General features: G+C 42.5%; 1 protein-coding gene across 5 annotated transcripts in view; it reads left to right on the top strand.

Moving 5' to 3' along the window:
• The window catches only part of PRKAG2 (protein kinase AMP-activated non-catalytic subunit gamma 2), a 221,110-nt gene that overhangs the window by 69,796 nt on the left and 134,459 nt on the right, over positions 1-16,855 (top strand). For 4 of the 5 annotated variants that reach the window (XM_063179437.1, XM_063179570.1, XM_063179525.1 and 1 more), the window contains exon 3: positions 10,149-10,428. In XM_063179437.1, coding sequence (XP_063035507.1) covers positions 10,149-10,428 — 280 coding nt within the window. Of the gene's footprint in view, positions 1-10,148; positions 10,507-16,855 lie in introns of those variants that run through there. The other variant, XM_063179736.1, reaches the window with a different exon arrangement.

The following is a 16,855-nucleotide window of genomic DNA, read 5'->3' as shown; positions in this document are numbered from 1 at the left end:
GGGCTGTGATTGGCCATTAATTAGAAACAACCACATGAGACCAATCACAGATGCACCTGTTGCATTCCACAGCAGCAGATAATCAATGTTTACATTTTGTTCCTGAGGCCTCTCAGCTTCCCAGGAGGAAAAATCCTAAGGAAAGGATTTTTCATAAAAAGATGTCTGCGACATCACACTGCTAATTTATTTAATTCTAACTAAAACGTTGCCAGTCCCTACTGCTGATACATAAAAAAAAGTCCCCAAGTTACTCTTCAAGGAGGAAGGTTTTTCTTAGTTCAAGTTTGAAACCACTGCATGGTGTGTAACTTTTGTCTATTAAAAGTCAGTATTTCATCAGTAGTTTGGCTTTTTCCATTCACTCATCATGCTGGAGACAGGAAATTCATCAGAGATGTCTCTTTTCCTGCACTTAACTTTTCTGTCACCTGGGCTATAGATCAAGAGTAGTTCACAACCCATTTTTCCAATCTGCCATTAATTTAATTCTCTGTTCTTTTTGAAGGGCTTTTAGAAACTGAATTACCGTTTTTCACAGAAACTCTCAGCAGTTTACCATGCAAGTGTCTCTCAATCATTATCCTGTGACAACAATCCTCATTACACAGCTAGGAGATTCAAGTCTAGAATTATTTGTTCAGCTTCACATTGAAATTTTTTTGGCAGCAGTGGTAAAGTGACACACATTTCCTGAAGTTCAGCCTTAATCACTTCTCATTAATATGTCTACTGTTATAAATGATGTATTCTTCTTTCCTTTATGACTAATGGCAGGAAGAGGATAGGGATAGTTTTCACTCTCTTGTTTTGAAGATGGAGAATATAATACTGTGAAGGAAGGAGAAATTTTTGGCCTGGTGTGGTGGAGAAAGGTGCCTGGGACAGATATTTTTACCCTTCTTATTGACAGAAAAAAATGCCTTAACACTTGTGTGGGTGGCTTTGTCTAAAGAAACTGGTATTGCCATGCCCCATTTCTAGGGCTCTCCAGAAATGGCTTAAATCCTTCCTGCACAGAGGATCATTAAAGACAGAAATATGGACAAGGACAACTGAGAGCTGAAAAGCAATCAGATTGACTGCATTTCCTCAGCCTGGGAAAAGACAGTGGATGAGGGGAAGTTTAGAGACCTAGGAAATGATGAGTGATTGGGAGCATCATTCAGAAAATAATTCCAGCACAGTGTGGCAGGGCAGCAGTCAGGGATGAGTGCCCCTCTGCACCCAAATGGCTCTTTCAATTTTAGAGGTCTTCACACCTTGAATGTTTATAGATCTTTCATCTCAAATGGAGGTTAAAGGATAAGGTGTGGAGATTGCAAGAAACTGACAGCTGTTACTTTTAGCTTAAAGCCCAGGGTTGTGAAATATCAAAAAGAAAAAAAAATTACACAGGAAACTCTTTTATGAGGAGTCAGCTAGCAAATTATAGATGGAGGAGGGAGGAGGTGGGAGAAAAGATGTTTGAAGAATAATATTGATCCATTTCTTTATGGCAATAATGGCATTGTCACAAAAATATAGACAAAAGCTTTGAAAAGAAGTGCATTAAAATTCTTTTCTCTGTGTGAGGACAAAGCTGGGGAGATGTTTATCTTAGATTACAAAGGTGGCTCTATCCTATTAATAGCTTAAGTGTCTTTAAAGCTCAAGCTGTTAAAGTAAGATATTTTAAAATTAAATCCAAACAACTCTGATGAAACACTCTTGAATGAAGTGGCAGAGCTTTCTCTGCCAAGTGTTGATTGTGAATAAATCATGGAGCAGAGATGAAGTTTCAAAAGACTGCAAAAAAGGCAATTACTGTGTTAATATTTATGATGTTTGCAATTAGGATAATGTACAGGTTTGTCAAACATTAGTCCTGAGCAAAACAATGAAATAGCTAATGTTGGCTAGTTAATGATGCTGTTATAATAGACTCATTTGGATTGAAATTAATTGTAAATGGCTCTTATTGAACAAATGTGGGGGTTTAAATGAACTATAAATTGGGTTGAGAAATATCATAGCGTTGGTGTCATGTATATAAAAAAGTAGCACAAGTCATTTTTATTTAAGAAACTGGAATGAGACTGAATAAACATGGAGCCTGGTAAATGAATAAAAACCTGGCTGCTGAAATAAATGGAGACTCACCAGTGGAAAATTTTGTTTCTAGGCAGACAAAACATTCTGCTGCTGTACTATATCATACCTTATCAGTGTTTTGAAGGATAGACAGACTCATTACTGGTACAATTTGTGGTTCATAAAAAAGTGAGAGGGGAGAGAGGGGTAAATTCTGAGCAAGAGACTTTGATGCAGAATGACATGAGTCACTTAAAACACATTTGCAAACAAACAGCCCACCTCCATTTGGCCAACTTGTGATCAGTTACACCTAGGAGCATCCAATGCAGACTTTTTGGGAAGTCTTTCACAAAGCCTGGGTTAGATTTTGAGAATAGCTGTAGGTAATCAGCTGTTTGTGGATTCTGGATGTGGCTCAGTGGTTAAAGGATTAGTTTGGGTTCAGTGAACAAATGTACAATGTGCAGATGAAGGAATAGAGTAAAAATAGAGGTTTTGTTTTGACTGTGTGGCACTAACTCACTGTTCTGCTATCAGCAATGCAGGGAAAGGTTGGTGAACTAGAATCAGACTATTGCAGGAGTGACTCCAACACTGAAGGATTCCAAGGAGTGTTTTGTCCTGCTATGGTCCCAGAATTCTTTTTGTTTTGTTCAGTGACTCATGGGAATGGCACGAGCAACCCCTGGATAAGGGAGGGGAAGAAAAAAAATTCCTCATTCACTGGCAAATAAATCTCCTCTGGATTTACTTTTAATTGTCCATTTTTAAGGAGCAGTGAAGATGGGTAGCAAGTCCTGGGTAGTGCCACAGCCTTGGCATAGGGCACCTGCAGGGGATGCAGGGAGCCTCAGGGCAACCACTGCACTGTGATGTGCACAGCTCCTCCCCATCCTCTGCTTTGACATAAATGTACTTAGGGATTAGGAATTGGACAGGGAGCAGCCCCGCTCTTCCCTTTCCTAATGCCTGCTTTCTGTCTTTGAGCAGCCCTGCTCAGCGCTGGAAACCTTCCCCTGGCCATGTGTGCAGCAAGGCAGAGCTCTCAGAGCCTGCAGAGCAGCCAGCCCCATCCCATTGTATTTTAATCTGGGAAAGTGTAATTGTGCTTTAGTTTTGGGAAGTGACATCTGTGACCCTGTAAAACACGGTGCCATCTCAATTGGTACAGCTCATGCAGAAGGAAGGGGACCAGTGGTGCTGAATGTGACACTGGGAGAGCAAGTCCTTCATTACCTTTCAGTCCAATGAAGTCAGCTCTTGTGTCTCTGTGAGCTCTTTTATTCCAGCAGAATGAGAGAATCATCCAATTAACTTTATCAAAGGCTTTTTTTTTGTTGGGATTCAGTGGAAGGGCAGGAAACAAGTGCAGACATCTATCTGCTGTATTGTCTCTAATTGTGTTTACTGTCCCTGTCAAGGATGGTGGGAGGTAATTCCTTTTCTGTTCTTTGCCTTTCAAAAAATTTTTAAGTGAAGAGGCAAAATAAAGGTCAAATAACTCACTGTTGTAACATCAAACAGAACTCCATAGTGCTCCATAAATTTCCTCACTGTTCAGTGTTGAAGAAAAACAGAACAGAGCTCAGGAGCATTTTATAATTTTCACTTAAATTCAAAAGGATTTTGAAAGGCTGTTTAGATTGAGCCCATTTGTATTTGACAGAATATTTTTTCAGTTTGTTTTGAGAAACGAAACTAAATTCACCCCAAACTGAACCAGAACCAGAGATTTTTCAGAGAGAGCATCCTCTGGAGAAGGCTCTGTGCCCAGTCAAGGAGAGCAGAAGGGGATGGCTGTGAAGAGGCACTGAGCACAGGCAATGCCTGGATTTCCAACACTGTAGGGGGATAGAACATACGTAAATGAAGGTGGTATAGAATGTAATCTTACTCCCTAAAGAGTTGCAGCTGAGCCAATTATTAAGGATGAGGAGCAGGCCTGATGTTGACAGGCCACAGCTGTAGCCAGTAAGAAGAGTGTTATAAAAGAGTGGATTGGTGGGAACTGGAGTCAGTTGTCTGCTATGAGGACAAGGAAGAGTCAGTGCCTAGAGGAGATGCCTGTGAGAAACATCAAGGAGGGATGAAACTCTGGCAATATGGACCCCTTGCAATACAATGACAACACAGCACAGCCTCTGCCTGGCTGTGGTCAGGGTCTTCTCAGCAGAGCTCACTGGTTTTTCTGGGCATGCAGCTCTGGCAGGACACTTCTCTCCCCTGAAGTTCAGTGCTCCTTAAATTCTACATTGGGACCAGAATTTTCATCTTATTGAGGACTTTATCAGGCAAAAAAAAAAGAATTATCAGATTTCCAATATAAAGTAAAGCAACAAAAATAACAGTGTTGGGAAAAATTTTGCCTGTGGCAGGGCTGAGATAGGTGATGTGAGGATGACAAGAGACCAGTTTGTGGTGAAATATGAATAGTTTGCTATCTTAGCCCATTGCACTAGGGATTATCATATGGTAGTAAGTGTAGTGCACTTCAATATTTCTTGGGAAATAAGATGAAGAATTGCAAGCCAGGTAAGAAAATAGATGAAGGAAAAGATTGGTATTGAAAGGATGCGTGCTGGATGAAGGGACAAAACTGCTGGGGTTTCCCCAATGTCAATCCTGGGACTTTGCCAGTAAAACTGAAACAAAAAATAGAAGCAGAGCAACCAAATTTGTTGCAGATGCAAAGGAAATTGTTCTTTTTTGTATCATAGGGAGGGATCTTATAGAGGAAGACGTGGATGACCTTCAGAGTGGATATTTCTTAGCAGCACAAGATACAAAGTTGTTCACTTGATGTGTGTAAACCAGAGCAATAAGTAAAGCAGGTCAGGGAATGTTCTCTTGGTCTGAAGATGAAGGGTTTGGACACAATCCTGTTGCAGAGCCAAACTCTAGGCTAGGAGAAAGGAAGAAGAGAGAAATATTCCATCATTCAGGTGAAATGCCAGGGGCACTTTTCATAGTCTTATTCCTTGTGGTGAAATGTTCCAGAGCTGCTTGACTTTATGCTTCTTAAAATTCTCAAGAAATAGAATGCTAAGTCTGCTAGATGCCAAACACTGTAAGACATGTCTCATTTTGTTGCTTTGTTTTCAACAGTGGATAGTTCTGGATGTATTTCCAAAACATGCCTGTGATCACTTAGTGTGTAAAACTGGGCAAAATCTCTCCCTGGTCCCCAGCTGGGGATCCTTTTGTGCTGCAAAGCATGAAAACTGATAACAACTTAGAGCCTTTCAGGAGATGTTTTTTTCTCAGTGCTGTGTGAGATAACCAGTTTAGCCTTGAACAAGTGCAGTTGGTGCCTAGAACCAGCACATCTGATGTAGAACAGGGCTCTGCTCTGTTGCTTCACCTTGGGGAGCACATTGCTCTAGGGTAGGGTTACACTGGCACTGGCACCAAGCTGTAATTTAGCCCCATTCCAGCTCCTCTGCTCTCTGCAGGCATAAGGTCAGGGGCTGACATTTCTCTCCAGTTTTAAGATTTAAGGAGTCCAGTGTTGGGCAGAGAGCTCAAATGTCCCATTTAGGCTATGCACAAAGACAACGCAAGAAATGTTTTGTTGTTGGTTGGTTGTTTTTTAGGATTTTTTGGGTTTTGTTCTGTTGGGTTTGTGGGGGGAGTTTGTTTGGGTTTTTTTGTTTGCTTTTGTTGAGTTTTTTAAAATAGCTGAACAGTCTTAGTACTTAAAAGAATTTTTCAGTTTTTTTATTAGATGTTATTTGTGCATTGATTAGTATTGTACTTGCATTGTGTGTTTGGATTCCTTACCTCCAAGAGGCAAATTTTCTGTTTGAGATAACGTGAGCCATAGCCCCATGTGCATTTTTACTGTTTTTAGGTGTGTTCCATATTTCTGCCCATTCTCTCTTTACAGCTTCTCCTGGACCAACACAAAGTGATTCACAGTGTTTACTAATGTGAGAAACCAGGGTGTAATACTTTTATTTTGCTGCTAAAGCTCAGCTGGGGGAATAGTTATCTTTCCAAAGCACATGTGGGAGTTTTCAGCCCACCTGGCTATCACAGCTTTAGGGAATGGCTCCAAAAAGCATTCAAAACGGGCTGGTGAATTATCTAGCTGTGTAACCTGCCTCTAGCATCACTGCTAGAGTTATCACACCACGTCTGAATGGGCTGATGGGATTTATTCCACACCAAAGATTCTTCTGCATTCCCAGCTGAAACATGAAAATGAGCATTGCCTTATGACTTTTGGATATGCTGTGATAAATGTTGCTGCTGATTTTACTTGCAGAAGTACCTAACAATCTTTTAAAACTTGCAATCCATTAGCCACAAATGATATTCTAAGCAAGCAATCCTGTTGTAATTCCGCAAGCAAAATCACAAGTGTTTGCCCACCGTGATGGTGGGTGTAACCTGTGTGTAATTAACAGGCTGGGGAGGAATTCAATGCAGTAATTTCCTTTAATTTGGTAGCATGCACATGTGTATTTAGCAGTGTGCCCCTGGTGCTCTGACAATTAATTAATTCATCTGCCTGGCACGATGGAGAGAAAGCAACCAGTTGTGATTGCAGTAAATAAAAACACCCTGCTGCTTCTGCTCAGAATTTGAGAACAATTTGTTTTTGTGTCTGGCTTGCATGTACAAGGCAATATTGACCTTTTTTACAAATTGCTGCTTGACATTCTACATCTCTAAAATTGCTTTAGTGTGTAAGGACACAGCAATTGTTTTGAGGTGTCTCCTATCAGTGTGTCAGTTTAACCAAACAAGCATGCAAAAAAAAAGTTAACAGGAAGCATTAAGGGTAGTGCCAGAATGAGGTCCTTGGTTTTACAAATGTCATGGCTTGTCACTTCAGGTAAAAATACAATGAGCTTGCCATCCTAAACCACCTAAACGCATCTAAGCTACAGTAGCAGTGCAGAAACACACCTAAACTACAGTAGCAGTGGCAGATTTGTATCGTGACTAAAATAAACTAGAAAATGCTCTTACTCCTGACTTTCAGGCAGTAGATTTGGCAGCAGACCTATTTAAATTGCAATGCAGAAGGAGGTGCCATTGTGCTACTTGGTTGTTTCTTGAGCTGTGTAGTTGTGAAGAGAACAAGGCATAAGTAGTCTCAGATGATTTACAGGTGATATTTTAGTAAAGGTAATGAGCTTTTATGGGAAAGCTATCACTTTGGGACTGTTTTACCCACGACAAAAGTGCAATTTGTTTATTAATTTCCTATAGTGTGGTTATTATTCCTGGTCTCAGTTGAGGGACTGTGCCCTATTGTTCTTGATAAATACTCTCTGGGAGACAGTCTGAGTGCTGGAAGACTTAGAGTGGGAATAAAGGAGATACAGTCTTTATGGCAGAATAGATTTATAATTTAGAATGAGTTTTCAAGATTGCACATAGAATCCATGACAGAGCTAGGAGGCAAACCTGAGCCTCAGGCAACTGTATTAAGCATGAAACACTGCTTTTTTCTTCTCTTGTGGAGACTGTCCAGAGTCTGTTGTGCTTTTGGTAGTTGCTATTGCTTCAGTTAGAATTGATTTATCTTTTTCAAAAACTTCCCCTTGAGGGCAACTGCTCCCCTAATTCATCTGTAAAAGGACAGGTATATGTTTGAGACATTTTTGCCCACACTGTTGAAAACAGGAATGCAGCTATAAAAAAAGTTGTTCTGTCTCTTGTCAGACATCTCTGTGCTGTGCAGGGGAACACAGAGCAGAATTCATCATCTAACCAGGGCTGTGCTGGCACAAGTCTATGCCCCTCTCAGTGACCCACGCTATCTGTGTCCATCTCCCAGACAAGGTGCCACTTGCCCTTTGGGTTAGAAACCTTCCCAAAAGGGAGATTGCAATCTCTGCAGGCCTTTCTGCATTTCCACACATCAGGACCTGCTCCAGCTCTGTCCCATCCCAAGGGGAATGAGGAGCTGGTCCAAAGTGTGAGTGCAGGACCCAGAAAGGTGTGCAGGAAGGGGGACCCTGGGTTATGGAGGGAGCAGCTATTTGGCCATTATGCTGCTTGTGCGTATTTCTACACGTTTTGGAGCTGTGAATAAACATTATTTTGAAAAGAGAGTTATTTGCATGGGTTTTAAACATTGCTGACCATTTTTAGTTGGGTTCATACACACAAGCCCTTCACTGACCCAAAGCAGAGCATATGTGCCTATGAGGTTTCCTTTCATCTCAGTCATCCTAATGAAAGATGCCATTTTTCCCTAAAATGACTCCCATGGCAGCAATGCCTTTACCTAAATGGGCTGACAGACATCAGGAGGCATCTTCACAGTCCTGCCCCATCCCTCCTGGTTTGTGTTGAGTGATTGGGCAGAGGGGAGCAGGCATGCAGGGGGCTGGGGGCACATCCACCTTGGCCTTGGCATTCCTGGTGACCTGGAACCCACTGCTGCCTCCTGCCAGGAACAGAGCCCTCCATTCATGGGAAATGCCCCCAGCTGAAACAGCAGCCTCATACCCACAGAACTGCTTTGTGCTTCCAGAAGGAAATAAACTCTCCATATAGCCTAGGCACGTGCAAATCCCACAGAGATTTTTGGGTCAGCTTCTGTTAATTGTATGGGGAGGAGAATTTAATCTTAGTTCCTTTCTTTTTTGTTTGTTTTTCTGGGTTCTTTTCTCCCCCTCACTGGGCGAGCCTGCACAGTGCAGAGCTGTGTTGTGCACAGGTATTTACACTGCTGGAAAGGCAGCACAGGTCCCAAAAGGGATCCAGCTGTTAGAAAGGTCATTTTCCAGCTCAGGTAATTAGCAGGAACATCATCACTCTAAAATGGTTCCTCTATTTTTGGGGTAGGAGTTGCAATCCCACAGTTGTGGCTGTGGCCAGCATCATAGAGGCCTGTCAGGCACTTGGGGACTTGTGTGCTGTGCTGAGTCACATCATGGGATGGAGATTTAGGAACTGTGGGTGGGTGCTTAAATTCAGGGGGAAAACTTTGGGACACCATGTTTCCTTAACCACAATCATTCATTCATTGCCTTAAATAAATTCATTGCCAGGCACCTTTTATTTGTCTGAGGAAGGAAAAGGGGTTTGTGACAGATAAAAGTGTGACAGTGTTCACAGGGGTCTTAGGTTGAGGGAAGAGACAAGGATCTGACTCTATGTTTCAGAAGGCTTGATTTATTATTTTATTATATATATTACATTAAAACTATACTAAAAGAATAGAAGAAAAGATTTCATCAGAAGGTTGGCTAAGAATAGAATAAGAAAGAATGATAACAAAGGCTTGCAGCTTGGACTCTCTGTCTGAGCCAGCTGACTGGGATTGGCCATTAATTAGAAACAACCAACATGAGACCAATCACAGATGCACCTGTTGCATTCCACAGCAGCAGATAATCAATGTTTGCATTTTGTTCCTGAGGCCTTTCAGCTTCTCAGGAGGAAAAATCCTAAAGAAAGGATTTTTCATAAAAGATGTCTGTGACAATAAAAGCAGTAGACAAATTCCTGTATTATATGTGTGATAATAAAATGCATGCACACTTTGAAATGGTTTTGTGAAATTCAGGGTGTTTTTAGGAGCAAGGGGCAGCACAAGGCCACAGAGGTGGTACACACACACCTGGGTGTCAGTGGAGGCAGGTGCTGCAGTGTAGGGGGATACAGTATGGGTAAATGAAGGTGGTACAGAATGTAATCTTATCCCCTAAAGAGTTGCAGCTGAACCAATCACTAAAGATTAGGAGCAGGCCTGATGCTAACAGGCCACACCTGTAGCCAATAAGAAGAGTGTTATAAAAGAGTGGATTGGTGAGAACTGGAGTCAGTTGGCTGCTGCGAGAATAAGGAAGAGTCAGTGCCTAGAGGAGCTGCCTACAAGAAATATCAAGGCAGTACAAAACTCTAGCAATATGGAACCCTTGCAATGTAATAACAATAGAACTCTTACACTATAATGACAACACTGGGGATGGTGACCTCTGGCTAATCCACCATCCCAACAAGCAGGCGTTGGCTCTGTTGAGAAAAGATCAGAGATCCTGGAGGCCTGAACTGAACTGAATTAATGGAAATTTTTCTTTTTTTCTTCCTTCTTCTCTCCTCCTCAGGTGGATGAAAGCTACTCAGCCGGCAGCCCTTCCAAAGGCCTTTTCTCCAAGGGGCTCCAGAACCGACCTTCCAGCCCCGTTTCTGCCCCTGTGAGATCCAAGCACAGTCCTGGCTCACCCAAAACAGTGTTCCCCTTCCCCTACCAGGAGTCTCCCCCTCGCTCCCCACGCCGAATGAGCTTCAGTGGCATCTTCAGGTCCTCCTCCAAAGAGTCTTCCCCCAATTCTAACCCGTCTACCTCTCCTGGGGGCATCAAGTTTTTCTCCAGATCAAGAAAAAGTAAGAAATTGCTCATGTTATTTCAGGAAGATACACGGTACCTCTGGGCTTGGCCCATGCTTTACCTGCGGTAGTGAAGTAAGTGCAGATGAGGCATGTGCTAATTGTTCATTATCTCTTTCTCTGACCATGTCTTGTGGGTTTCTGATGTGCTGGCCTTTAGGTGTGGCTTCTGCAGGGCCATGGACACCTCAGGGGCACCTCCACAGGTCTGAGGATGGAAATCACACTCCTGTGCTTTGTTTAGAAGTCTTTTGTCCCTGTTAGTGGGAGTTTTCTGGGTGGTTTCAGCAATGTCAGTGCCAAGACTTGAGAACAGCTGGAAGCATTCATGGGATGTGTGGTGGAGGTGGGCACTGACAGGATGTCACTCAGGAGTTACAGGTTCTGTAGACCCCAAAGGCAATTTCAGCTCTGTTCTTTAATTGGTATTTATTTGCCCTACTGTAGGAAGGGCAGGCAACCTTTGCTGGATGGAAATAAATTTAATTTGTTTCCAGTCAAATGACCATTAAGGGGATATTTGAGCTCCTCTGCAGGAATATGAAAGCCATAGCAAACCTCCTTGGTTCAAAACACTTGCTGTATACAGCTTTATACTGGGCAAAGATTTTAGCTCTTCAGCAGCCTGGGTGCTGTTAACACACTGCTAGAACTCAGAAATGAGCAGGATTGAGAATGTGCTTCAATTTTAAAATTTTCTTACTGAACAAAGTTTCCCTGTGCTGGTAACAAACCCAACCTGGTCTGCATGAGGGTTTGGTGGCTATGGGAAAGGAGCAGAGTTATAGGGGAAAGAGAGGAATAATATCTTGCTGGATTGTGAGACCACTGTGAGTTTTCTGTCTGTAAACAGAAGAAATAATGAAAAATTGTTGGCAAATCTTCTGTGACAATGTAGGTACAGAATTGATCATTCATATACCTGTGTTGAGCTATGTGTTTCCTGCAATGAATTGATAATTTTCAGTGATTTTAAATAATAGAGAGGGATCTTCTTATTTTTCTTTATGAGAATTTATGTTAAAATCATTGGCTTTAATCAGAACAAGTTATTCCATAATGACTTGTCCACAAGAACACAGCAATACAAAGCCATGCAGGATTTTTCTCTTGGTTTAGCAGAAGTGCTGCTGAAGGTTAATTGAAATGGTGTCTTTTCCACTCCTTGCTTCTCTCTAAAACACCATCAGGAGATTGAAAGTAGGAGCCAGTGTTTCTGAAGGGCTCAGAGAAGGCTCTAAACATCTATTCAAGGACATTTCTTCATCCTTTCTTGAAGTTCAAGAACGCTTTTTACGCTCCCCTCTTGTTAAAACTTCACAATATTTAAAATCCATTTAAGCTCTTCTTGCTAGTCCACATAGGTTCAAACATGGTCTTTCAATTTTGGCAGTGTTCTGCTGATGGAGTGAGCAGAGAAGGGCTCTCTGCTGCATGAATAGCAGCAATTTAGACTGCAGAGCAAAAAAGCCATCCTGGGACCTTGTAATCAACTTATCTAAGCAGCCAGCACTATTTAAGTCCTAGCTAGGTACAACAGAATATTAAATAAAGGAATCTTCCAGGAGTCAGCAAAATCCTTTTGATAAGGTCACATCAGTGCCTCAGGAGCAGGCTTGGAATGGGGCCATGCTATATTTGAGCCAACAGAAAACATCCATGACCCTGCTGCTCTGGGAGCCCTGCAGGAATTGCACTGGGTGCTCGTGGTCTTTTGTTCTTAAGGCAAAAGAAACAGCCCCTTGGAAAGGGTGTGCTGGTTTTAATTGGTGTTTAAATTGATAACTCTTCTCACAGCTTTTTGCAAAACAGGACATATATTATCTTAAATGCTTTCATAGCATTTAGCTCTCTTATAGTGAGTCTAATGTAGACACCTCCCCTTCACTGCCACATTAAAGTGGATTTTATCCAGAATGTGCTAAACAGGGGGCAGCAATGAATTACACTCTTAGACTAAGTTTACTATATTTAATCAACTTTGGTAGGATTTTGTTTAGCAAAACCCTTTCAGGACTTCTGGAAAAGTATAGGTTAGCATTTCTGCTGTGTTATTATATTTTTGCAAGCAACACTTCTGCATTCTGCTGCTTTGCAAATAGAGTAACCCCGTGTGCTACAGAAGAGTAAGTTAATTGGTTGTGTGCTACTCAAAACAAGGTCTCTGTGGCTTGAACAGCATTTCCTGAGATACAAGACTTCTCAGACACTCCTCAGACCAGATACCTCAGCCTTTTGCAGAGGTGCTGTGCTGAAGAGCTCTGAGAAAAGCTGAACCAGCAAGTGGCTCCACATTTCTAAAGGTGCTTAAATGCTTCACTGCTCAAAATTATCACAACCTATGTGATTAAAATCCCATTTTCTCAAACAGTTTGGGATGCCTGTGTTCAAAGTGAATGAGGCTCAGGTTGTTTTATCAGTTCTCAGACTGTGAGTGCATTGAGATCAGCTGTGTTTGCTGCCTTTACAGCCCTGCTGGTTCTGGATTAATTGCACTAAAATGAAAATTAACAGATTGCACTCTGAGGATCAGCAGCAGGTCAAGGGAGGTCATCCTCCCCCCTCTGCTTGGCACCAGTGAGACACATCAGCAATGCTGGGTCCAGCTGTGGCTCCCCAGTACAGGGTGGGGACACACTGGTCCAGCAAAGGCCATGGCCCTGGGGCTGCAGCCCTGCAGTGGTGTTGGGGGAGGAAGGAAAAGGAGGAGAAGAATCTTGTGCTGTTTTCAGTTTCCTAATGGGGTTAGGACTAAACAGTGCCAGCCCCTTCAGGGATGCCCAGAGAAAGTGCAGGAGTGAGGAGGGAAGTGCCAGGAACACGTAGGGAAAATGTTCTTGGAGGGGCTGGTGTGGCAGCAGGGCTCCAGAGGGGCTGTGGAATTGCTGCCCTGACAGATTTTAATAAATTGACTGGACTAGGCTCTGAGCAGCCCAGTTTAAAGTTGGTTTGAGCAGAGATCTGCAGATGTCCCTCCCAGCTGTGGCTCTTCTGGGAAACTCTGTACTGGAGTCTTCCCTTTGGGTTTACTGCAAATCTGTGTTTTATCCAGACAATCAGCAATTAAAAAAAAAGAACAGATAAAAGCTCACAGGGACCTGGGGTTTGTTTTGTCCCCCACTTTATCTGAAAGGAGTCTGTGCTGCACTCCTTTCCTGTCATCATCAGCAGCGTGTGGGGGAAAGGAGGTGCAGTCCTTGTTTTAAATAACATACCCCATCTTCCCTCCACTTCCTCCTCCCACACATTGTTCAAAACATAGACTAACCTGTTACTCTGCATATTCCTTGTTTTTCTTGGAAGCAGCTTCTTCCTAGCTTGTTTTCATTTTAAAGACTACGTGTGGTATTTGCAGCACTTGCTTTCCCATGTAGTTGCTCTTTTCCCAGCTAAGTTATTTTGCCTTTTTGAATATACACAGTTTAGGAAGGGCTAGGGTAGGACAATGGTAAAACAGAAAGTGATTTGTAGATGTGAAACTTAAAATATTTTCCACTTCAGGCTGGGAGTTTAAAGATTTTGCTCATCTTCAGTACTTTATCATAGGTTTCAGCACTATCCAATAACTCATCTTTGTGCCTCTTCCTTTTGGTTACCCCATCTGGTCATAACCTCACAGCTCTGATCTGACAAAAGATTTGCCTTGAAAGAAAAAAAAAATACCTTCCCACAACATGTACTTGGCTGGCAGCCACTTCAGGTAGTTCATAAATAACAGCAGCAAACTGCTGCTTGGGGCTTCTCATTCAGCCTCCTATCCTTGTAAAAAATCCACCTCAGGCCCCTCTGGGAGAGGCAGTGACATTTTTGGGTGAGGTGTGCTCTTGGTCACTGGTGCAGCCCCTTCACTTTGAGAAATTCACTGCAGAAAAATCCAAGACAGCTCTTTGCATGCTGGGTTTCTGTACAAGTGCTCTGAAATTTAATAATCAAATTAATTTAATTTTTAATTTCTTTTTTGTCTGAGAATTTCTTTGCCACAGCACTGTTAGACTGACAGATGAAAACTGAATATGGATTGGGGGTGAATTAAGCCTGGCTTTGAGGTGAATATGAGGCTATGGGGTGATACTGAATATGGATTGGGGGTGAATTAAGCTTTGAGGGGGTGCAGAGGACTGTCCAGTGCTGTTCCCTGCACTGTGATGCTTGCTAAATGCATCCCCTCCGTGCTGCTCACCTTGCACCTCCCAGAGCCAGGTGATTTCTGCAAGTGGAGATTGGCCCCAGCACCTGGACCCAGAGCTGGCTTCAGCCTGCAGCAATCCAGCACTGTGTGTGTACATCAAAGGACAGGAAAGGTGGTTGGGATTTATTGGGATGCAGTGGAAAATGTTGGAGCTGGGTATGACATCAAAGCAGAGAATAAGAGATGGATACCACTCTGGTTTTGGCTGGGATAGAGTTCATTTTCCTTCTAGTGGCTGGTACAGTGCTGTGGTTTGGATTCAGTATGAGAATAATGTTGGTAACTCCACTGGATTTGTGTGGCCGGATTTTGGTAGTGGAGGGACTACAGGAGTGGGTTCTGGAAGCTTCCCCCATGTCCAACAGAGCCAGTGCCAGATGGCTCTGAGAAGGACCCACTTCTGGACAAGGCTGAGCCCCTCAGCAGCAGTGGTAGCACCTCTGGAATAACATATTTAAGAATGGAAAAATATCCTGCACAATTGAGGATGTACAGCTCAGTACCACCAGCAGCAGTGTGGGCAAATGAGCAGCCATGGAACATTAAAATAATTACATTTTAATTGGCGTGAGTGCATTAGTGTGACCTGCAGCTTCTACAGAGCTGACACTGATTTCACAGATTTTCTTCAGCGACAACAGGAGCAAAGGGTGAGTGACGAGTGCAAGTTGAAGTTTGAGGGGCTGTGGAAACTGATTTTAAAATTGGCATTGTGGAACTGCTTCCCAGTTTGTTTTAGCTCCAAACTGCAGGAACTGCTCTCATGGGGCACAAGCTGGGACCTGCTGCTCCAGGACATGGCTCAGTCCTGGCTGCAGTGGGCAGACACTTCCCATGTGTGTCACTTTTGTGAGAAGTGCAATGCCAAGAGAAAGCAGTGACACATCTCAGTAAAGCAAACTGAGGTGATCCAAAGTAAACACAGGAGCATGACCTGGGAAGAAGCACAATGCAGATGTCACTTTTCTTGCATGAGCTCTCCCTGCACAGCCAAAACATGAACAAATAAATGAGAGCAGCTTTTTTCCCCTGAGTGGAAATCAGGGAGTACCCCTGCAGATAGGCTAAAATCAAGTACCCTGAATATTTTATTAGAAGTGGATGGTTTTATGAAATTTAACTCATTTAAATATACCTTTTTTGATGGGTCTGAGTGCCTCATTTGAAGGACATCAGAGCTTTTTCCAGTGCTGCTTCCCCTTCTGAAACAACTGGCTCAAGTAACAAACAGCAATACTCATCACACATTAATGATGCTGTCAGTTTTACCAGTAAAGGAAATCAATTAAAAGATTTCCAGTGACCTTTGGGTTTGAGGTGCATGGGATCAAAAGATAAATTTAACTCAGAATTAAAAATTCCTTATGGAACTTGGAATTGAAAATTACATTGAAAATTGAAACATCTTGATGCTGGTGGTCAGATTTGGATCACGGTGAATTTTCACTGCACTTGAGAAAGGAAATGTTTTTCAATATAAAGTTTTAGTGTTCTGCTTCCTCTTAATACTTTTTTCTCCTTCTGGTATTCAATACAATTAACTGTGGTGCCTGAAGCAATCCATAAGAAGGACTCCTGGTGCTCCCATAATAATGGTATTTTGTTCAAAAGACTATGAGAAGCAAGACGGAATGGTTGTCATTTACCTTATTCATTCTAATAATTTCTTTTCTTGCAGAACACCTCGTGGTTAGAGGATGCCCTCTGTGAGAAAAGCCCATGGCTGTACTAATTTTTACCCATAGATGGTGCAAGTAGCTCTCATTTGCAGTAACCCGGGGAAGGGATTGGGGAAACCCTGCCGCACTGCCAGAGTGTGCTCTGATGCCTCAAAGGCCTTTGGATTGAGGCTGATCTCTGCTAATTTTTTTCTTCAAGCATTGGACTGAACTTCATTCCCTCCCAAGATTTTACTCCATGTTTGTGACTGTGTTCACAGGGGTCTCAGGTGGAGGGAAGAGACAAGGATTTGACTCCATGTTTCAGAAGGCTGATTTATTATTTTATGATATATATTACATTAAAACTATACTAAAAGAATAGAAGAATGAATTTCTTCAAAAAGCTAGCTAGGAATAGAATAAGAAAAGCTCATGTCTTGGACTCTCTGTCCGAGCCAGCTGACTGTGATTGGCCATTAATTAGAAACAACCACATGAGACCAATCACAGATGCACCTGTTGCATTCCACAGCAGCAGATAACCATTGTTTACATTTTGTTCCTGGGATCTCTC

Source organism: Melospiza melodia, chromosome 1 (genome assembly GCF_035770615.1).
Source record: "Melospiza melodia melodia isolate bMelMel2 chromosome 1, bMelMel2.pri, whole genome shotgun sequence".
Classification (NCBI taxonomy): domain Eukaryota; kingdom Metazoa; phylum Chordata; class Aves; order Passeriformes; family Passerellidae; genus Melospiza; species Melospiza melodia.
The sequence above is the reverse complement of the archived record's forward strand: the minus strand, read 5'-3'. Positions and strand labels throughout refer to the sequence as shown.